At 34.5% G+C, this 24,049-nt stretch overlaps 1 protein-coding gene across 3 annotated transcripts in view; it reads left to right on the top strand.

Moving 5' to 3' along the window:
- The window catches only part of VPS13A (vacuolar protein sorting 13 homolog A), a 272,036-nt gene that overhangs the window by 206,778 nt on the left and 41,209 nt on the right, over positions 1–24,049 (top strand). For all 3 annotated transcript variants that reach the window (XM_069576302.1, XM_069576303.1, XM_069576304.1), the window contains exons 53-66: positions 674–803; positions 7,573–7,805; positions 12,202–12,355; positions 12,898–13,044; positions 13,233–13,314; positions 13,915–13,984; positions 14,844–14,949; positions 17,637–17,750; positions 19,053–19,198; positions 20,525–20,606; positions 22,152–22,265; positions 23,340–23,415; positions 23,501–23,664; positions 23,974–24,019. In XM_069576302.1, coding sequence (XP_069432403.1) covers positions 674–803; positions 7,573–7,805; positions 12,202–12,355; positions 12,898–13,044; positions 13,233–13,314; positions 13,915–13,984; positions 14,844–14,949; positions 17,637–17,750; positions 19,053–19,198; positions 20,525–20,606; positions 22,152–22,265; positions 23,340–23,415; positions 23,501–23,664; positions 23,974–24,019 — 1,664 coding nt within the window. The remainder of the gene's footprint in view (positions 1–673; positions 804–7,572; positions 7,806–12,201; positions 12,356–12,897; positions 13,045–13,232; positions 13,315–13,914; positions 13,985–14,843; positions 14,950–17,636; positions 17,751–19,052; positions 19,199–20,524; positions 20,607–22,151; positions 22,266–23,339; positions 23,416–23,500; positions 23,665–23,973; positions 24,020–24,049) is intronic.

Genomic DNA, 24,049 nt, shown 5'->3' with positions numbered 1-24,049 from the left:
ATTACCAGTTAAATTCTCTTAGATTTGGTACAGATAAGGTAAAGTAATTGAAATAATTTTCTTTCATAATTAATTAGTATTTAAAGTTGACAGAGTAGTCAGAAACCTGGAGATATTTTTTAAATTAATTGTTGACAGTGCAAGGCCTTCGTTGCTTTGTGCAGTCTTTCACCAGTTGCAGCAAGCTTGAGCTACTCTTCCTTGAAGTGTTTGGGCTTCTCATTGTGGTGGCTTCCCTTCTTGTGGAGCATAGGCTCTAGGCTTCACAGTTCTTGTGGTGCGAGGACTCAGTAGTTGTGGTTCCCCAGCTCCAGAGCACAGGCTCAGTAGTCATAGCTCATGGAGTTAGCTGCTCTGTGGCATCTGGGATCTTCCCAGACAGGGACCCATGTCTCCTGCATTGGCAGGTGGATTCCTTACCTCTGAGCCACCAGGGAAACCCAACCTGAGAGACTTACCTCCTAACTAGGGCAAACATATCCCTTGAAATATTCTCATTATTTTCTCAGAAAACCACTTTTTTATTGTATAAGGAACAATTTCAGTCTACTTTACTCAGAACTATCATAAATCTTAATTAATGAACTCAGAATTAATGAAGTATTATTTTAGATTCTTAATATATTTGTATACTTGCACTTAATTTACTGTATTTTTTTCCTATTTATGTCAGTTCCCTCAGTGAAATAGAAGATTCCCTCCCTCCTGGAAAAGCAGTATTTTATACATGGGCGGATCCCGTGGGCTCTAGAAAGCTGAAGTGGGAATGTGGAAAAAGCCACGGTGAAGTAACACAAAAGGATGTATGTACTGGGTTATTATGGTGTTCTTAGCAGGATTTTATTATTTTTTTTCAGCCTTACTAGTTTTGAGGCCTTTTTGTGTTTACACTTCTTAAACTCTGCTGAAGATTTTTATAGCAATATTCAAGCTTTAACTTAACCAAAAATGTTTAAAACTGGAAGCAGTCTTATTTTTTCTACTTTCTTATTTGCTTCTATTATATTATAAAGGGTAAACTTAGATAACTTTCAGCATTCAATTTATAAACAGATACAAATATATTATTGCATTAAAGGTCATCTAAGTCAGTGTTGCTTCTGTGAAGGACATTTAGGAATCTGTTAACATATGGATTTATCTCTGAATGGCAGACTGTTGTTTTTTATAATAAAGTTAGGTATAAACATTCTCCAGTAACATATTAAATGACTTTCAGAAATTGTTTTATTAAACTTTTATTGTCTTTCAAAATTTATCTATATTTGTTCCCTATTCCAGTGTCTTTTTTCTTGCCACTAGTTATTTTTTCTTATCAAATGAGTAAATGAATGAGTACTGAACATTTATTAATTTTTATGTCTTTTGTTTTTTATCTTTTGAGATGATTATATGCTTTTGGGGCTTTGTCTTACTTGATTGTTATTTCAAATATTAGGCCAGCCTTGTACTTTTGGAATTGACTTGCTAATGTTTTGTTCAAGACTTTTGCTTGTATTCATGAAAGAAGTTGGCCTGTCACTGTCTTGTCTTGTAATAATCTTACCAGATTTTAATATTAAGGTCATTCTGACTTCTAATACATGTTGGGAATTATCTACAATTTTTCTGTTTTCTGAAAGAGTTCATGTTAGACTGGTATGCTTTGTAGAATGTTTGGAATGTTTGCTATAGAGTTCACAAGTGAAACCTAGTCATCTTACCTGTAATAGTCTTTGTAAGAAAGTCTTAAAATTATGAATGCTACTTTTTGTTCATAGGGCAGTTCAGTTTTCTACTTTTATTTGTGTGGTTTTGATAAGAGTTTTTCTAAGAATGCATTTATCTCATCTCAGTTTTCTAATATATTGATATAAATGTTTTTATCATATCCATATTTTTATCTTTTTAAGATTTATAGTGATGATTCTTCTTTTTATTCCATTCCTAGTGTAGAATATTTGTGCCTTCATTCCTTTTTGCCCTAAGTTTTGCTGAGATTTTAATAGTTTAATTAGTTTCAGTTTAGTTTTGTCTGTCAGAAAACCATCAATTTGCCCTTTGGTGATCTCTTTTATACATTTGTTTTCATTTTCACCTATTTTTGCCTAATCTATATTATATTCTTTCACCTTTCTTCTGTTTTAATTTGGTAATTTTCTTTTAAACTCTTGAGATAGATAATTGTATTAATCTGCTCAGGATGCTATAACAAAATACCTTAGCCTGGATGCCTTAAACAGTGGAGATTCATTTCTAGTGATACTGGAGGCGGGAAGCCTGAGATCAGAATGCCAGCATAGTCAAATTCTGGTGAACTTCATGAGGATGCTTCCTGGCTTGCAGATGACAGCCTTCTTGCTATGTCTTCACAGGGTAAAGAGAGAGGGGATGAGCTCTCTGGTGTTTCTTATAAGGAAAGGAATACTGGTGGATCAGAGCCCCATTTATACCCTTCTCCTCCCTCATGATGTCATTTAACCATGATGTCATTACCTCCACCATATAGTCATATTGGTGGCTGAGACTGTAACATATGAATGGGGAGAGGGGAGCAGCACAAATGAGTTCACAGCAGATACCTAGATCATTGCTTTTTAGATTTTCTTCACTTTTTATTTGAAGTCACTTAAAGTCACAAACTTCTTCCAAAAACAGTAGTAATTCTGTCTCACAAATTTGGCTGTATATTAATTATTTTTTAGTTCAAAATATTTTCTGAATTTCATTGTGATTTATTTTTATGTTTTGGCTTCATGGTTACTTAGGTAATAACTTATCGAAAGTATTTTCTGTTTATTTATTTCTAACTTAATTCCACTGTGACCAGAGAACATACTCTGAATCAGTTCATTGAAATTTATTGAAATCGACTTTGTGGGCTTGTAATCAATTTTTGTAAATATGTGTATTTGAAAAAAATACATATTCTGCAGTTGGCATACATATATGACATACATATTGACATACATATATGTCAATTTGTTCAAGTTTTGTTGAGCTGTTTAGATCTTCTATCTTGTTTTTTGTTTGTGCTTGTTCTGTTGCGTGAGAATGGTGTCTGAAATCATAGATCTAATGCATACCTTTTTGGTTTTTTTAATTTGGGCTCTTACATTTTGAAACTGTGATTCAGTTCAGTTCAGTCACTCAGTCGTGTCCAACTCTTTGCGACCCCATGGATTGCAGCACACCAGGCCTCCCTGTGCATCACCAACTTACAGAGTTTACTCAAACTCATTTCCATTGAGTCGGTGATGCCATCCAACCATCTCATCATCTGTCGTCCCCTTCTCCTCCTGCCTTCAATCTTTCCAAGCATCAGGGTCTTTTCAAATGAGTCAGCTCTTTGCATCAGGTGGCCAAAGGACTGGAGTTTCAGCTTCAACATCAGTCCTTCCAATGAACATTTAGGACTGATTTCCTTTAGGATGGACTGGTTGGATCTCCTTGCAACTATGTGATTAGGTAGATATAAATTTAGAATTGTCTTTTTTTAAGCTGATTCTTATTAGTATATAATGTTGCAGTGCCCACCACAGTATTTTTTTAGGCTTAAATATTGAGACTTATAAAACTGTTATAGGCCACAATTTGCAACTGCCTAACTGAGAGGATTATTGTTGTTGTTTAGTCGCTAAGTTGTGTCTGACTCTTCTGAGACGCCATGGACTGTATCCTGCCAGGCTCCTCTGTCCATGGGATTTTCCAGGCAAGAGTTGTTGACCAAAACATTATTCAAAACCTAAAAGTGTTGAGAGTTATGTTTTATTTGGCAGGAATTTTTAGGACTTCAGCCCTGAGAGAATTACTCTGAAGAGGCAAGGCAGTGTTGAGGGAGCCAAGATATATAAGAGTATTGCAACAAAGGACAGGTAGTCTGAACATCAAAAGATTATTGTTAATTTAAGAAAAGCAGATAAGTCAAGATAAGGCATTTAGCACTTTTCTGTGTATGGGAAGGTACAAGAGTCTGGGCTCACTGAACTCATTCTTTTGATATTCACCTCAGCTATCTGGGACTAGTATCCTGTGTTTTTATATTCTGAGTTCCCTCCGGGCTCACCAGCTCATCCTAGACTTCGACTGTAATTGTTGTTGACTGTGACCTCCTTTGTTTACTGATATGGCAGGCAGTATTCCACTTATCAGAATCTATAGCAGATTAGTTTCATTTGTCTGAAAATGTCTTTATTTTGCTCTGTTTTTAGTGAAGTATTTCTGCCAGATATCACATTTCAGTTTCGGCTCCTCTTTCCTCTTCCTCTTCGGAATTCACCGTTGCATGAATGTTAGACTTCTCATCATGTCTCTTACGACTTCTATGTGTTGTTCTAAGAGACATGTTCTGTGCTGTCTCTCATGACTTTCATGTGCTGTTTAATCCTTTTCTCTCCTTCCTTCAGTATGAATATTTCCTTCTGACTTGTTTTTCACTGTACTTCTCTTACTGTTGTTATGTCCAGTGTCTGAGTCCCCAAAACTGAGAGAATAAGACATCCACAACAACGCAAAAGCATAAAGGGGTTTATTGCTAGCTCAAGCTAGGGCTCAAGTCTCATCCAGCACAGTGGAGTCTTGACGAGAGCCCCGAGCTCTGAATCACATCTACTTTTATACAGACGGTTCTTTGTTCCTGTAACAGCATAGCTGATTGGTTAAACCGTATGCGCTCTCACACGCCCGCGGGACTTTTAAACCTCGCATCCCTATCCGGATTGGCTCCGGTCTGGCGTGGGCGGGGGGCTATAGGGATTTTTTTCTGATTGGTCAAGCTACACTGCCTGTGGGAGTTCCCAGTGCCTCAGCTTTCCTAGAGACTAAACCTCAGGCCTAGCCTGCCCCTTAGAGCCTGTCCTGGCTTCAGTTTGGTCCTAACACTGTGTCTAATCTCCTTTTAAAATCATCTGTTGAGTTCTTAATTTTAGTTATTGAAATATCAGTTCTAAGGTTTCTATTATAAAAGTTTTTCTTCCAAAATTCTCTATCTTGTTACATAATTTCTTGAATGTTCTGATCATAACTACTCTAAAGACTCTGATAGTTCCAATACCTAGATTTCTTCTGGATATTTTAAAATTTTCTCTTTTCTTGGTTTTCACTAAAATCCATTCTGTTTGCATGTTTATTTTTGACTCTGTGCTGAACATAGTATATGAAAAATTTTAAAGATAATTTGAGACTCCGTATGGTGTTCCCTAACTTCTCAGTATTTGCTTCTACTTTTTGAACTGACAGTTGTGAACTCTGAATACAAAGACCACTTTGTCTGTTGTGTTACTTTTTTTTGTTTTGTTTCTTGGTTTTATTTATTTGACGACACTGAGTTTTAGTTGTGGCATGAGGGATCTTTAGTTACGGCCTGTGAACTCTTAGTTCCGGCATGTGGGATCTAGTTCCCAGACCCTGGATCCAACCTGAGCCCCCTGCATTGCGAACAGAGTCTTAGCCATTGGACCACCAGGGAAGTCCCACAAAGTTCACTTTTATTGGCTTTCTGTCTCTCTCAGATCTTGGCACCATTAATTCATGCTATCTTGGAAGCTTTTCTGTCTTTTCAGACACATATTTTTCCTTTTTAGATGTTGTCCAACTTTTTGCTGTTAGCAAGAGGATTTGTCTCAGACCACCTAGTCATCAGTTGTCAGAACAGACACCCATGATATCTTTTTAAAATTAAGCTTGTTAGCATATGGGAGTGTAATGGCATTTTGTGTATTGATTTTTTTTTAATCCAGAAAATTCACTGAATTCTCTTATTAATCTTATTTGTTTTTTATTTTTCCACATGTGCAATCATGACACTTAAAAATAATGAGAGTTTTGTTTTCTCCTTTTCAGTCCTTTCATCTTTAATTTCTTTTTGCCTTACCGGACTGGCTTGCATCTCTATGTCCTGTTTAATAAAACTGATGTTTACATATATTTTTGCCTTATTTCTGGTCTCAAGTTATATGACATCAACATTTACCTTTAAGTATGATCTTTGCTGAAGTTTGGAGTGTGTTTGGGAAGTTTGATAAGAGGTTAAAGAACTTCTCATGTAGTCTTTGCCAAAATTTATTATTATTCCTGAATACTGAATTTTGTAAAATGTTTTCTCTCACATTTTATTTGCATAACATTCCTTTCTTACTTCATACATTCATCTTGGATCACTTTACTCTTGCTGGTATTTAATTCCTCCCGTAGAATTTGCTCAAGTGAATTTCTGTTGATGGTGATATTTAGTAGTTATCGTTTGTCTCAAGCATCTTATTTCTTGTACTTTTCTTCCCTGAGGAATACTTTTGCTGAGTAAGGAGTTCTGAGTTTCAAGTTGTTTTCTCTTAGAATATCGATTGTGCTTTTCCATTGTCTTCCCAGTGTTGCTCTTTTGAAGTCCAGTGTTGTTCAAATGTATTTGAGAGAGTTGCCCATGATTGGCCTAACTTTATTTTTTAAATTCATGATTATTAGATTTATTTAAAAAAAAGAATTCATTTTAATATAAAAATAAAAATAATAAGCTATTTAACCTGTCGATTAGTACCTTTGTATCAGTTAAGTGCAGTTCAGTCAATCAGTCGTGTCCGACTCTTTGTGACCCCATGGATTACAGCATGCCAGGCCTCCCTGTGCATCACCAACTCCTGGAGTTTACTCAAACTCACGTCCATCGAGTTGGAGATGCCATCCAGCCATCTCATCCTCTGTTCTCTTCTCCTGCCTTCAATCTTCCCCAGGATCAGGGTCTTTTCAAATGAGTCAGCTCTTTGCATCAGGTGGCCAAATTACTGGAGCCTCAGCTTCAATAAGTACTTTTGCATACTTATATCACAATGATAGTTGAAGTTTGCAAAGATAAACCTGTAATCCATTATAACATATTAGAAATATTTTAGAATTACTTAGAAATTAGCTTATTTACATCTTAATGTAGTTTTAGTATTATGTATTGTATTTTAGAGAATGTTATAAGTAACACAACTATAGTAACTTACTTTTAATTTTAGTGGATTATAACATGAATGTGTACTGTATATTATAATACCTTGTTTAATCAGAATGTTCACTTAACTGTCAGCCATTAATTCCTAGTTAACTATTAGAAGTTAATTATTTTAAATTCAAGACCCTGATATCAGCACAATGCTTATACATAAAGTCTTTCTGTAGTATTAACCCTGTAGTATTTGTGCTTTGTAGAGCATGCAACTGGGGTGTCAAATATTCTTTTATTTAGTTCACCTCTGAAAAGGAATAGAAGTTTCTGACTAAACAACTTTTAATGCATAACACATTGATTAGTGTTGTAATAAGGCAGAGAAGATAAATTCTGTGTTACTAATTAGCCTACAAAGGAAGACTAATTAGATTTTACTATGATATTAAAAGTTTACCTGTCTTCCTGACTTCATAATGATTGTGGCAGAAACTTTCATTAACTAATGTGAATTATGTAAATTTCCAAATGTTACACAATTGTTAATTTATTTTATTCCTATAAAGGAGGTACCATTACTACTCTCATTTTTCAAACGTGGAATGTAGATTTCATGCTGGTTGGGACCAAACCCTAATTTTCTTATTTTTTTGATGATTTTATTTCAGGATATGATGACACCTATAAATTTGGGAAAAAAGACCATTTATTTAGTTTCATTTTTTGAAGGCTTACAACGCATAATTTTATTCACTGAAGATCCAAGAGTATTTAAAGTGACATATGAAAGTGAGAAAGCAGAGTTAGCAGAGCAAGAAATTGTGCTGGCTTTACAAGATGTTGGGATTTCTCTTGTCAACAATTATACAAAGCAAGAAGTAGCCTATATTGGCATTACAAGGTTAGCTGTATTAGAATTTGGATACATTTAAGTGTAAGTTCTTAATCATTAAGAATGGTGATTGTAAAGTCTAAAATGAATTAGTTTAAATTTTGTTTTGACTATTCAGTGATACTAATCTAAGGTAATGCTAATTTAAAAGTGCTTTGATACTTTTTTTTGCCTTTCAAGGTAAAGATATACCAAAAATCAGATGTATAAATCTCTCATCATGTTATTTTCCCAACTCTCTGAAAATTAGAATTATTCAACTTATTAAAAGTATATTTTCTTTCTTTAACATGTCACAAGGAAATGTTTAATTGTTCATTACCACCTTTTTCTATGAGTTTGTTAATTTTAAAGTGTGTTTGATCTGCTATGCTGTGTTAGTTCCTGTTACATAACATAGAGACTCAGTATTTGTGTTTATTACAGTGATCACAGTAAGTCTAATTACCACCTATGACCATACAAAAATTATTCGTTATTATTAACTGTATCCCCCACACTATATATCTTACTTTCTAATCACTTTCTACTTTGATTTTGGCACTTTAAGATCTAATAAGGTAATATTGTATTTACCATTTCCCACATAAGTCATCACCAGTAAAACTCTTTTCTTTCCTTTATGCACTTAATGTTTCTGTATGTAACTACTTGAAATTAGTATTTTTATCAGTTCAGTCAGTTCAGTTCAGTCGCTCAGTCGTGTCCGACTCTTTGCGACCCTGTGAATCGCAGCACACCAGGCCTCCCTGTCCATCACCATCTCCCAGAGTTCACTCAAACTCACATCCATCGAGTCGGTGATGCCATCCAGCCATCTCATCCTCGGTCGTCCCCTTCTCCTCCTGCCCCCAATCCCTCCCAGAATCACAGTCTTTTCCAATGAGTCAACTCTTCACATGAAGTGGCCAAAGTACTGGAGTTTCAGCTTTAGCATCATTCCTTCCAAAGAACACCCAGAACTGATCTCCTCTAGAATGGACTGGTTGGATCTCCTTGCAGTCCAAGGGACTCTCAAGAGTCTTCTCCAACACCACAGTTTAAAAGCATCAATTCTTCAGCGCTCAGCTTTCTTCACAGTCCAACTCTCACAGTACTGCCTAATTTGAGACTGCTGCTAGATTCCAGTTTGTATAATAAGGATCATGTTTTAATCCCTTGAATTAAACGCTCAGATACATAAAGGTTTATGATACAGATTTGAATTTGTTTTTATATGTAAATTTGTCTAGAAATGTCCCTGACTTCTTGAATGGTAACTATGCCATTTAAAAAGGCATAGTAAAGGAAATTCCTGGGCGGTCTAGTGGTTAGTATTCAGCGCTTCCATTGGAGGGGCACAGATTCGATCCCTGGTCAGAGAACTAAGAACCTGTGTGCCAAGCAGTGCAGCCAAATCAATAAATAAGCATGTTAAAACTGTTTTCTTAGAAATTTTTATTGTTCTCAAAAAAATATTTTATTGCTGAAATAGAAAGTTCAAATAGACAACAGATTTTAAGCCTGTGAAACCTAATGTGCTATCTCCTATACTAAATGTTGTGAATGCAAAGGGAATTGATATATGATTTCTATCTTTCTGTTTATTAAGAAAACATAAATTTTAGAAGAAAGAGAACAAGAAATTTTAGAATGAGTAAAATTAAATAATTTACATACTTAAACAGAATGGGTAAAGTGATTTTAGAATGTGGATAGGTTTTGTTTTTGAGGTGTGGAAACTGGAAGCTGTTCAGGAGCCTCTTCTCCCACCTTTGTGTGTGTTTGTTTTTGCTATGTGGCATGGCATGCAGGATCTTAATTACCTGACCAAAGATCAAACCTACATCCCCTGCAGTGAAAGCATGGAGTCTTAACTACTGGACCACCGGGGAAGTCCCTAGAATGTGGGTAGATTTTTAAATTCTGTGTTTAAGTCTTTCAGTGGTTTTTTTAGTAAATAAGATTTGTTCCATTCACTCTCTCCTAGATTACTATTTCACACTTGGCATGCATGTGTCCTGTCAGACTCTTTGAGACCCCATGGACTGTAGCTTGCCAGGTTCCTCTATCCATGGAATTTTCCAGGCAAGAATACTGCAACAGGTTGCCATTTCTTCCCCAAGGATCTTCCCAACCCAAGGATTGAACCCACATCTTAAAGTCTCCAGCATTGGCAAGCAGATTGTTTATCACTGAGCCAGACTGTTTGCGATCCCATGGACTATACAGTTTATGGAATTCTCCAGGCCAGAATAATGGAGTTGGTAGCCTTTCCCTTCTTCAGGGGATCTTCCCAACCTAGGGCTCTAACCCAGGTCTCCCGCATTGCAGGGGGATTCTTTACCAGCTGAGCCACAAGGGAAGTCCATTTCACATTTTGGCTCTTTTTAAATCCCATTGTCTCTCAGTTCAGTGCCATGAGTCTTATTTCACCAAGTAAACTGACACAGTCAAAAAGGAACTTCCAAAGACCCACTCCCAACATCTCAGCTTCCTATGCACCAGTATTTTTTACCTATATATTTCAGCAACACACTTCCCACTTATCATAGATATATTGTATGTGCTCCTATTTAAACATATTTTTCTTCTTTTGCACTATATCTCATTCACTCTTGCCTCTTGAGACACTGACCTAGCAATCCTTTTCTTTCTCTGTCCTACTTCAATAATTTTTGGCTCCCTATTGAATTGTCCCAATAAGTTTAATATCTTTCAACTAAAAAAAATTATCTTGAACCTACTTTCTCTGCTACCTACTGCACATTTCTTTGCTTTACTTTATAGCTGAACTCATTAGAAGTGTTATCTATTTCAAACAATATTTTCACTCTCTCCAGTTCTTTTTTTTACCCATTTTTTCTTTAACTGTTCTGAACAGGCTTTTGCTTTCAGTGTACCATAAAGCCGGTCTTGATAAGCTCACCAGAGACCTATGTTTTGCCAGGTGCATTGTACAATTACCAGTCTTCATGTTGCTTAAGTTTGTAACATTCTAGCATTCTACACAAATCCCTCCTTGACCCAGTTTCTTTGACTTTACTTTCAGGATAACTCACTGCCTTGGTTTTTCTTTCTGTTCCAGCATTCTTAGTCTTACTTCTTGGTGCCTTGTCATTTTCTCAACTGCTTAATATTGGGTATCTTGAGGCTCTCCGACCTGAGTCCGCTTCTCTTCTCTGTTTCAGTTTTATGATTTCAAATACCGTATATGTGCAGAAAACTTCTTGAAGTGTATCTTCAGCTAGATTTTTGTTCTGAGTTCTGGACAGACTTGTCTGTCCAGTTGCTTACATAATATCTCTGCTTAGGTATCTAAGAGACTTCTTAAGCTTTATAGTATGTAAAACCAAACTCCCTCCTCTTTCTATCAAAACCTGCTTTCCCACTGGAGTTAATAACAACTACATTCTTCTAGTTGCTCATGTCAAAATCTTTGGAATCATCTTTGATTTCTTTATCTTACCCCTAATTTATTTAACCTTACCCCCTCTAATCCATCTGAAAATATTGTTTTGGATCTTGCTTCAAAACACACATAGAATCTGACCACTTTGTAATGGTTCAGTCTTACCACCCTAGGCAGAACCATCACCATTTTTCTCCTGGCTTACTGCATTACGTTTCTAACAAGTTTTCCTGTCCTAGTCTTCATCCTTTATTTTTTTTTCTTTGCTTCCCATCCCATCACACAGTTTATTCTTAAACCTTAAGTCAGATCATATTGCTGATTATCTTCTCACAATCATTCAGTGGGTTCTCATCTCAGAATAAAACTCAGTCTTTACCACATCCTCAAGGCTTTACATTGTTTTGCCTCTCATTATCGATCTTACTTCGTCTTCTACTCTTAATGTATTCCAGGCATGCCAGGCCCCCTTGCTCTTCCTGTGCTATGGCATGCTCTGCCTTGGGGTCTTTGCTCTAGCTTGTCTCTCTACCGGAAATGTCCACTGGATAGCTACCCCATGTTCTTTAAGACTGTTGAAATCTCACCTTCTTAATGACACCTCCACTGACCATTCTATTTTGATACTGCAACCCCCTCCACTTTGCATATCCCAGTACTCCAGATCCTCCTTAACCTATCTGCTGCTGCTTCTTTCAAAAGCCATTTTTACCTCCTAATTTATTAAAATATACTAATTTACTGTTTAGTGTCAGTCTGTCTCTCCTCAGGTAAAAGAAGGTTCCAAAATGGCAGAAACTTTCCGTAAGAATATTGCTGCCACCTACAGTAGTGCCTGAATAAGAGTTTAATAAGTATTGGTTGAATGAATTCATGTTTTTAAACTTACAATGTGTTTGCTTACAACTAGAGATATTGCAAAAATTCACTGACGGTTTTGTAATTCATGTAATAAACCAGTTAAGATGAAACTGTTTATAAATTAGTACCATGATTTTTGCTTTCATATATAAGTTCTGATGTGGTTTGGGAGACAAAGCCCAAGAAGAAGGCAAGATGGAAGCCAATGAGTGTAAAGCACACTGAGAAGTTAGAGAAGGAATTTAAGGAATATGCTGAATCTTCACCGTCAGAAGATAAGGTTATTGAGTTGGACACTAACATTCTGGTAATATTTTTAAGTACTGATATGAAGTTTTAATTACTATCTGTTATGATTAGATGAACCACGAGTTCATTTTTAAGGAAAGACAAGTTTGCTTACAAAACAATGAATCTTATTATACATACTTTATATAGACTTTTAAAGGAATAGTTCTCTGTCTTAAGATTCAGACTTCGTTAAGTGCTGATGATCTAAGTTATTTTGCTTTATTTTTGAAGTTATTTTTCTTATATTGCTTTATTTTTTGATGAATTTTAGTGAAGTAAAAGTTAGAGAAATAAAGTAAAAAAATTATAGTTATATAAAAGGTGATAAAATCAAGTTACCAGGAGTATATGAATATTTTGTGAATATTATATGAATATTTGTGAGTTGTATGTATATGGAATATAAAGATCTCAATCAAAACCTTATCAAATATTTAGCCTACTATTTAAATTAATATTATCATCAAAGTTTTTTGGTACAGATTTCTAACTTTAGTCAGTTAATAAAGAGAAATTCTGTGTTTTTTTTTTGTTGGGGGCGGTGGGCATATTTTTCAGGTTCGCTTCACACCTGGTGCTACTAACATGAAAATTCTGCAGCCACATGTAATAGCTATAAGAAGAAATTATCTTCCAGCATTAAAAGTAGAATATAGCACATCTGCACATCAGTCGTCGTTTAGAATTCAAATTTATAGAATACAGGTAAGTTTGAAAACATATTCAAATCATATTCTAAAGAAATAAGAAAATACAATAAATGTATTCCCATGGTCTGTTTTGTCTGTAGTTTGTTGGACTAGAGTGTTTGATGCCCTCTCCTTCTTAAATTTTGTTGTTCTAGTCATATTCTGTAATTAACATATTAATATACTGACCTGTTTATTTCTTAGATCCAAAACCAAATACATGGTGCTATATTTCCATTTGTGTTTTATCCCATTAAACCGCCCAAGTCCGTCACCTTGGATTCAGGTTTGTTTTTATTTTTAAATTGCCATAAAAATGGTTGTATTAGCTGTTTGATTTATTTTACTATAAAAGTATGAAGTTAAACCATTCTCAACTTCAGTTTCTATAGGATCATTGGAAAATTCCATGGCTTGAAAAAAGACCAGAAAGTACTCAACTAACTTCAATAAAACTGAGTGAATACTAAAGGAAAGATTGATTAGAAATGTATATATAATTTTTAGAGATATTAATTTCTTTAAAAGATTACAGATTTGTAAATTCCTGATTCAAAAGCCACTAGAACCTTTGAATAAAGGGATAAGACCGTGAAGTCTGTTTCCACAAAGTTGTCCTGATGATTCTAATGTATACCTCTGGTTTAAAATCACTGATTTAAAGGTTCAGTTAACCTAAAAGTGAATACAGATAGTTAAAAAAAAAACAATCCTGCAGTCTGAAATTAAGACTGTGGTAGATCTTACAAATATTAGTAATTTTAATTCATACTCATGATTTAATACATAATTTAAGTGTCCATTGTGATGTGTATTAAGTTACAAGAAAATGCTTATCTTTTGTTTAAACCATCATTAGATTAATCATATTTGTTAACATTTACAGCACCAAAACCCTTTACTGATGTCAGTATTGTCATGAGATCTGCAGGACATTCGCAGATATCACGTATTAAGTAAGTGTCTTAATATGTTTATTTTGTGTGCATTTAAAGCACAGGGTTTTGTTTAAATATGTGAGTTAATTGTACTCCTAAATAAATTTTAGATGAGTCAAAGATTTAAGTGTAAAATGTTAAATTAGAAAGGTCATAGAAAAAATCAATTATTTCATAATCTTGAGAAGTCAGAAGGCTTCAAATGAATTATACATAGATATTAATAAGTCATTTCTAAATTATATGTTTTTATTACTTTTTTATTTTCTCTGTTGTCTATTATTACTGCATACTGTTTTATAAACAAGAAAGAAAATAGTATATTCAAATTCAGTCACCACCCATTTCAAAAAACAGAACATTGACGGTAACATCCATCTATGTATCACTCCCATATTTCTTGTTTCCTCCACCCTATCACCAAGATAAATACTGTTTTTATTCCCTTTTAAAAATACTGGTTTCTTATTTATGTGTAGCTAAACATTATGCTTCTTACTTTGCCAAGTGTTGTGCTAATTAAATTTTTTCAAACTGTAAATATATGCCTTGGACTTGCTTTTTTAATTCAAATTTTTACTAAAATTAATTTATTTTGTTGTATATAGCTAGAGTTTATTTATTATCACTTGTATGTCATATCTCCTTCTGTTACTTTGTGCCAGTTTACTTATATATTTTCTCTTTGTAGGCATTTTCACATTTTGAATTTGTTTCTATTATGAACAGTGTTGCCATTATGTTTTTAATCCATTCACCTAGAAAGTCCTAAGTCTCAATGTTTTAATATGTCTTATATTTTTTCTTTTATAATTTTGTTAATTCAGTTAATCAATAATTTTTAAATGTTTTACCTTGTTTTACCTTGCTATTATAGGTATTTCAAAGTGTTAATCCAAGAAATGGATCTCAGATTAGATCTTGGATTTGTCTATGCTGTATCAGAACTTATGACACCAGCTGAAGTCACTGAAAAAACAGAGGTGAGACTTAAAATAGTAGTATTGATTGGAAGAATTAGGGAAAGAGGGGGACTTTAGAAAACAATGATAACATTATACATTCTTAAATATATTAACGTGTTTTTAAAAATTAAAAAAAATTTATTCTGCTACCATGGTTCTACGTTGGTGGAAATCATATACTCAAATTATAGACGTTGGAAGCAAGTCAGCTAACCTTTTGAAGATGAGGTAGCAAATAAGAGGAAAAGTTTTAAGCCAGTAAAAGAGGAAGAGGATAATCAGTCATGTTTACATCACTTATTTCTTCCTATTTTATTTTCCTGTGTTACTTTTGCGTTGATTGATAATTTAGAAGTTTGGATATGACCAGGATATTTGATGAGAAAAGGGATAAGGAAAATAAATATAATATGTTCTTTGTAACTGATAGAAAGATGATAAAATTACAATTGTTAGGTGGATAAGAGATGTTTTATTTTTCAGCTGTTCTTTTAGAAAGAATTTTTAAGATAAAACAAACTACAGTTTACCTTTGAACAATGTGGGGGTGATGGGCACCAACCCTGTTCTCAGTTGAAAATCTGTGTATAATGTATATTTGGCCCTGTGCATACATAGTTCCTCTGTATCCAAGGGTCTGGATCCAAGGAGTCACACAACTGAGGATTGTATAGTACTGTAGTATTTAGTAGAGGGTGAGGGGAAGGGAACATGTATAAGTAGATCCTTGTACTTCAAATCTCTGTTGTTCAAGGGTCAGTTGTACACAGATAAAGACAAGGAAATTATACCTTTTTTCCTTTTAATAACAGTTCATCGAGCTATAGTTCACATACTATACATTTTACCCAATTAAATTGTATAGTTTAGTAGTTTTTAGTATATTCAGAATTATGCAACCATCACCACTGATTCTAGAACATTTTCTTCACCCTCAAAAGAAAACTGCCTTAGCGTTATGCAAACACTAATGTACTTTCTGTCTATGGATTTTCTTATTATAGATATTTAGTATAAATGGAATCATATACTATATAATGTTTTTTGATGTGTTTCCTTTGATTTAGCATAATGCTTTCGAGGTTCATCCATGTTGTAGCATGTATCAGATTCCTTTTTATGGTCAAGTAATATTCTGCTATATAGATATACCACGTTTTGTTTATCCATTCATCAGTTAGTAGACATTAGAGTTGTTTGTACAGTTTGGCTATTATGAATAATGCTGCTGTGAGTATTTTTGTACAAGTTTTTATGTGGACAGATGTTTTCAGTGGGAGAAGGCAATGGCAACCCACTCCAGTACGCTTGCGTGGAAAATCCCATGGGAGGAGCTTGGTAGGCTGCAGTCCATGGGATGGCTAAGAGTTGGACATGACTAAGCGGCTTCACTTTCCTTTTTCACTTTCATGCATTGGAGAAGGAAATGGCAACCCACTCCAGTGTTCTTGCCTGGAGAATCCCAGGGACGGGGGAGCCTGGTGGGCTGCCGTCTATGGGGTCGCACAGAGTTGGACACAACTGAAGCGACTTAGCAGCAGCAGCATGTTTTCAGTTCTCTTGGGTATTTACCTAGGAGTGAAATTGCTAGGAAGTTGGTAGCTCTGTTTAATAATTTCAAGACTTCTAGACAATTGTCCATAGTTACTGCATTATTTCATACTCTTCAGCAGAATATATGAAGATTCTGATTTCAACAGATCTCACTAATACTTACTTGTAATTGTCTGTCCTTTTAATTCAAGCTATCCTAGTAGGTGTGAAGTAGTATATATCTCTATGGTTTTGATTTGCATTTATCTAATTAGTAATGATGTTGAATACTTTTGATTTGGTAATTTCCTAATTGAGTACTTGCATATCTGCAATGGAGAAATGTCTGTTCAGATTTTTTGCCTGTTATTTAATGGGTTTGTTTTTTAATTGAATTGTAAAAGTTCTTCATGTATTTTGAATGCAAGCCCCATCCATGTCTGATATATGATTTGCAAATATTTTCTCTAATTCTTTATGTTGTGTTTTACTTTCTATTTGTCTTTTGAAGCACAGAAGCTTTTGATGTTACTGAAGTCCAAAATATTTTTTCTTTTCTTGCTCATGTATTTGGTGTCATTTCTAAGACTCCTTTACCAAATCCAGGGTTAAAAGATTTAGTCCTGTGTTCTAAGCATTTTAAACTTTTAAGTTCTTAAAATTAGGTGCTTCATTCATATTGAGTTAATTTTTATATATGGTATAATTAAGAGTCTAACCAGTAAATTTTGAAATTGAGAAGTATGGATATTGGTATTTAATTCTTTTTCAAGATTGTTTTGGCTATTTTGGATACCTTTGCAGTTCCATATGAATTTTAGAATCAGCTTGCCTTCTTCAGAGAAGTCAAGTAGGGTTCTGATAGTGATTACACTATATGTACAGATCAACTTGGAAGAGGTACCATCTTAACAGTATTAAGTCTTCCAACCCTTGAACATGGGATGTTTTCCATTTATGTAGATCTTCATTTTCTTTCAAGAGAGTTTTTATCATTTGAGTATATATTTTATACTTCTTTTTGCTAAATTTGAATATTTTATTCTTTTTATAGTATTGTGAACAAAATTGCTATCATAATCTCATTTTTGTTTTTTCTATTGTAAATGTATTGGCTTAATACTTATACAGATATATTCCTTAAGTTTTTAATATTTTATATTCCTTTATAGGTTGAGCTTTTTCATAAAGACATAGAATCTTTCCAAGAAGAATATAAAATAGTCTCACTAGTAGATTCATCACAAGTCAGTCTCTTTGAATACTTTCATATATCTCCTATCAAGGTAAGGGGAAAATAAAAGTCATTTTTACTATTCTTGGTAATCTAGTTAATAGCAAATTGATTGATCAGTTTTGGGGAATATAGCATTTCAATTCTGTTCTTTGATAGTATATAAATTCTGCAACTTCACCATTCAAATATGTTAGAAAGGAATGACACTTAATTTTTATTTATTTTTATACTCTTTTATCATGTGGAAGCCATCTATAGTATTTGTTTATATGTTTACATTTGACCTAACATTATGTTCATTTACTATCAAAGTGTTGACTGATAATTTTTGAACTTTTATATATGATATTAAAGTTTCAAATAATGTTATAAAATAACCTTGATTTAAAAATTAAGATTGAATGGAACTAAAAGTAAGTTCTTAACATAAAATTTCTATGAGTTGCATAATATCTGAAGAAGATTGCTGTATAACTGCATACACCGTGGTGATCTTCTCTGTAGCTGAAAGACTAAAGAATCTGCCTGCAATGCAGGAAACTGAGGTTTGATCCCTGGGCCAGAAGATCCTCCGGAGAAGGGAATGGTAATCCACTCCAGTATTCTTGCCCGGAGAAATCCCATGGAAAGAGGAGCCTGGTGGGCTACAGTCCATGGGATCATATTGTCAGACACAACTGAGTGACTTACGCTGCATATACTATATATATGTATACACACACACACACGTATATATGCATATAATATAAAAATGTCTTTAACTGGCTTCACCATGCTTCCCTGGTGGCTCAGATGGTAAAGTGTCTGCAATGTGGGAGACCCAGGTTTGACCCATGGTTTTGGAAGATCCCCTGCAGAAGGAAATTGCAACCCATTCCAGTACTCTTGCCTGGAAACTTCCATGTACAGAAGAGCCTGGTAGGCTACAGCCCATTGGGTTGCAAAGAGTTAGGCACGACTGAGCTACTTCACTTTCTTTCACCATGATAACTTAATTCTAATAGTTGAAACATTCAACTTGGAGAAATTTTGGAGATATTTGAGTTATTTTCAACAACTTCAACTTCTAGATTGTTACTGTTATTAAAAATTTATAAAGATTAATATTTTCCTAGGTTTACCAGAGAATTGGATTGAGCTAAATAATATACATTACATTGTTGGATTTAAAATTTTTAAAGGCGCTGTTTAGATTTTAAAATCCTTTAACATTCCACTTATTAATTATAATAAAATTAATATCTAGGTTATTTGAAATCTTATGTATGGTATAGTAAATTTAGAATGAGATTGCATTTTAAGAGTTATTATGAAGAAAGTGCTTTAAATATTTATCTCTTTATCTCTTTAGTTGCATTTAAGTGTTTCACTGAGTTCAGGCGGTGAAGAAGCGAAAGATTCAGAACAGCATGAAGGACTGATGGCAGTTCATTCTTTAAATCTTTTGCTGAAGAGTATTGGTGCCACTCTCACAGATGTACAAGATGTAGTTTTTAAGTATGTTTATAATTCAAATCTATATATTGACAAAAAGTCCATGTTTATATTTACTTTAAGAATTTGTAAGTAAAAAAGTATGTAAATTACATTGCAGATCATAGGCTAAATATAATTTAATATATTGCTGTAACTATTAAATAGCAGAGTAACTATTAAATAATTTCCTCAATTCAGAGGGACAGAGACTTCCCTGGTGGTCCAGTGGTTAAAACTCCAAGCTCCTACTGTAGAGGGAGAGGGTTTGAATCCTGGTCCAGAGATTCCATACGCCACATGGCAGGGTCAAAAAAAGAAAAAAGAAAGAGGCCATGCAAGTTTGTGTGTTATATAATACCTTTTTTACTTAAGCAAGGATCCCTAAGGAGATGTATATACTCAAAGATGTGATGTGTAGTGCTTTTAAAGATGTTACTTTAAGTCCTATGGTATCAAGACTCTTTAAAGCATATATAACTAGGAGAAAACAAATACTATGATAGCAGAAATGAAGGAATCTGTTTAAATGGTACAGTCAAGAATTTATACTTTAATGAGTCATACTGTAAGCTCTTGGAGTATCTGATCAGAGACTCAGAGTCTGATTGGAGTCTATAGATGAGAATGACCTTTGCAGATAGCACCTAGAACTGTTGTTAAGAATAGTAGTGAGAATCAGTGAGTCCAAAGAGGTAACTGTAAATCTAGATAAAAGTTAGGAAATAGTCAAAAAAACATAGGTTTGCAGACATGAAAAACTGGATGAGATTTCTAATCTTGCTGCTGTCCTATCCTTAGCATGAAGGAAAGGAAGTTTAGTCACTCAGTTATGTCCGACTCTTTGTGACCCCATGGACTGTAGCCTTAGCATAAAACTTCCCAACTAGTGGATCCAGGTGTATGCTGTGAACAGGTTATAAATAAAATGATGGTGAGGGCTCCCTTGTGGCTCAGTGATAAAGAATCCCTCTGCCTAGGGAGGAGGTGTGGGCTTGATCTCTGGGTTGGGAAGATCCTCTGGAGGAGGAAATGGCAACCTGCTAGTATTCTTGCCAGAACAATCCCATGGACAGAGGAGTCTGGTGGGCCATAGTCCATGGAGTTGCAAGGAGTCGGACATGACGGAGCACACACACACAAACTTAGGGTGATTCTTCAGCTGTCAGCTAATCAGGGAAAACCTGCAGCAATTGAATCTTGGCCATTCTTGAGCAACTTCTGTTTATCTCAGTGAATCAAGCTTTTTCTGTGTAGGCCACAGTAGGACAGAATTGAGAAATGAAGTATATGTTCATGAGTGAGACCCATATGCATTTTTATGTGTTTTTTGTTGTGTTTTCTTTTTAGGCTAGCATTTTTTGAACTCAATTATCAGTTCCATACAACAGCTGAACTACAGTCTGAAGTAATAAGACACTATTCAAAGCAGGTTTGTCTGAGATTATTTTACAGAGGGACAGACTGATATAAAATAGTGAAACTACATATGTAATATATAATTTAGATTTGGCAAGTAAATGAATAGCCATTTTCAAAATTTTAGAACTTGGTTTTTCTCCTCAGGATTGTGGCAAGAAATTAAGCCCAACTACCATTTCAGATTTTACCTTTACTTTTAGTCTTTGACAGAAATCTTCCTGGATCAGTGTGAACTAGATATAAATCTTTAAATAATAATTAACTGAGTAACTCACTTCACTGACTTAAAAAAATAGGTCAAGGGGAACTCTTTATCAGTAAGTAGCTGAACACAGGATATTTTTAATGTAATTAAGCTGTTTAGTCAAGCTAGATATTTATTGGATTTTTCTCCATCTCTATATTTTATGGTATAACTGACAGAGCACTAGGATAACTGTTGTATGGTGGACAGATCACTGAGCATGACTTAAGAAATCTGGGTTTACATTATGGAGAACAGTGTGGAGATGCCTTAAAAAACTGGAAATATAACTGCCATATGTCTCAGCAATCCCACTGCTAGGCATATACACCAAGAGAACCAGAACTGAACCCCAGTGTTCGTTGCAGCACTGTTTACAATAGCTAGGATATGGAAGCAACTTAGATGTCCATTGGCAGATGAATGGATAAGAAAGTTGTGGTACATATACACAATGGAATATTACTCAGCTATAAAAAGGAACACATTTGAGTCAGTTCTAATGAGGTGGATGAAACTGGCACCTATTATACAGAGTGAAGTAAGTCAGAAAGAAAAACACCAATATAGTATATTAATGCATATATATAGAATTTAGAAAGATGGTAAGCATGACCCTTATGCAAGACAGCAAAAGAGACACAGATGTAAAGAACAGACTTTTGGACTCTGTGGGAGAAGGCGAAGGTGGGATGATTTGAGAGAATAGCATTGAAACATGTGTATTACCATATGTGAAATAGATGACCAGTCCAAGTTTGATGCATGAAATGGCATTCAAAGCCAGTGCACTGGGACAGCCCAGGGGGATGGGATGAAGAGGGAGGAGGGTTTGGGACGGGGGGACAGATGTACACCTGTGGCTGATTCATGTCAGTGTGTGGCAAAAACTGCTACAGTACTGTAAAGTAGTTAGCCTCCAATTAAAATAAATAAGTTTTTTTAAAAAAGAAAGAAATCTGGGTTTGGATCTCAGTTTTAATGTTTATATGACTCAGCATCATTTGACCTGTGTGCTTCTATAGTCTATAAAATGGTGGCAGTAATAACAACTGTCACACATAGTTGGAAAAGTGAAAGTATTTTGAATATTCTAAAACTCTGTGTAAATAGAGTCATATTATTTCTGATATTCTAATACCAAATTGCTTTTTTAAACTAAGACTAGTGATGAATAGGTGATATGGGATAGTTTGAAATTGCTGGTGAGAATGTTAGCCTGAAAAAAAAACTAGATATGTGTACTAAATGTAAGGAGAAAAATATTAACTCGATTATCTGATTTGACTGATGTTTATATTTCATTTTTAGGCCATTAAACAGATGTATGTACTCATTCTTGGACTTGACGTTTTGGGAAATCCCTTTGGCTTGATAAGAGAATTTTCTGAAGGTGTAGAAGCATTTTTTTATGAACCTTACCAGGTAACATAGTTAATCTTGTACAATATATCACACTAATCCTTTTGAATAAATAATTCATTCCTTTAGCAGATACAAGTTGCTATATAAAACAGATGATCAGCAAGGTCCTACTGTATATATCACAGGGAAGTTTATTCAATATCCTGTAAAAAACCATAATGGGAAGAGTATGAAGAAGTATATACACACACACACAAGTGTATATAACTGAATCACTTTAGTGTATACTGGTAACCAACACATTGTAAATGAACTATACTTTGGTGCATTCCAATTGTTAACTTGAATTGTAGGTGTAAATAGATTGTTGAAAACAACAAAAGGACATAATTTTGAAACAGTGGTAAGAGGTTTTGCAAAATCTTGGAAGAAATGTTTACCTTTTCCTTCAAAACCTAAGACTTTACTAAGAAATACCAAATTTTAAGTGATCTGTTGGAATATTAAAAGTGGATAAAGTTTACACTATAGTAGAATCAAGATTCCCATGGACATGCGGTCTTGCTTTGCACAGTGGTGTGTGACAGTAAGAATAACCATGTAAGCTGACAGTGTGTGAAGCAATCTTGATATTCAGTGGCAGAAATTATGATTGGTCTATGTCCCTTAAAAATTCCTGTCAAAACATTAAAAACTCTCCCACTTTGACTTTTAAACATAGAGGAAAATGAAAAATAAAATACATTTGATATATATTTTGTACACTGTAATCTAAAACATTAGAAATACTAAGAATTAAAGTGTTTTTATTTCTTTCTCTGAAAATTTTTCAAGAGTCGTTTGTGATTGCCTTCTCATATATAGCTTATAATCCATGTAAGCATCTTTTGTATACTTTGGTGAATAATCATATTCCTTTCTAAGTTTGGATCAACTTCCAGCACTTTATCCTTTGTACTTCGAAAGTCATGAAATATCTGAGCGTTCTGTTAATGTGAAGCTTTCCTCTGATGTCAGTTTCTCTAGGACATTTTTATTCTTTCTGTCACAACTACCTTCACTGTATATTTTTAAAAATTTTTACCTTTAAAAATAACAGTAACTTTATTTATTGTTATTATATTTTGACCCTAGGGAGCCATCCAGGGTCCTGAAGAGTTTGTGGAAGGAATGGCACTAGGACTAAAAGCACTAGTTGGTGGAGCTGTTGGTAAGAAAGAATGCCCACCAAGGATCATTATGCTAGAAAGTAAGGATATGTTTGGTTTTTACTAAAGGTGTTATAATTTTGCCAGGTGGACTAGCTGGTGCTGCCTCCAAAATCACCAGTGCTATGGCTAAAGGGGTGGCAGCTATGACTATGGATGAAGACTACCAACAGAAGAGAAGAGAAGCCATGAACAAGCAACCAGCTGGTCTTAGAGAAGGCATCACTCGTGGAGGAAAAGGCTTAGTTTCTGTAAGAAATTTCCCATAGTTGTGAACATTTGAGGAATATCTTTTAAAGCCACATTCTATGAGAAAGGAAATAGAAAACTTGCATTCACTCAAATATTATTTGGATGTTAGAGGAGCAGTGGGGTTGTCATATATAAAAAAAAATGTCAATAGCCTTTAAAATACTCTGTTTAAATAAAATATGTAGGAAATACATTAATTCTTGTGGTATCTAGAAAGCAGCATTCTGTATTTCTTTTGTAAGCCAGACTTGGTTCTTCAAAGTATCACATCAGATTATTGTAAATTTTCATTTGTGCTTTTCCTCTAGGGTTTTGTAAGTGGCATAACAGGAATTGTTACAAAACCAATCAAAGGTGAGTATAATAATTCTTTCGGGTGATGTA

This window comes from Ovis canadensis, chromosome 2 (assembly GCF_042477335.2).
Source record: "Ovis canadensis isolate MfBH-ARS-UI-01 breed Bighorn chromosome 2, ARS-UI_OviCan_v2, whole genome shotgun sequence".
Taxonomy (NCBI): Eukaryota; Metazoa; Chordata; class Mammalia; order Artiodactyla; family Bovidae; genus Ovis; species Ovis canadensis.
This window is presented reverse-complemented; position numbering and strand designations above follow the sequence as displayed.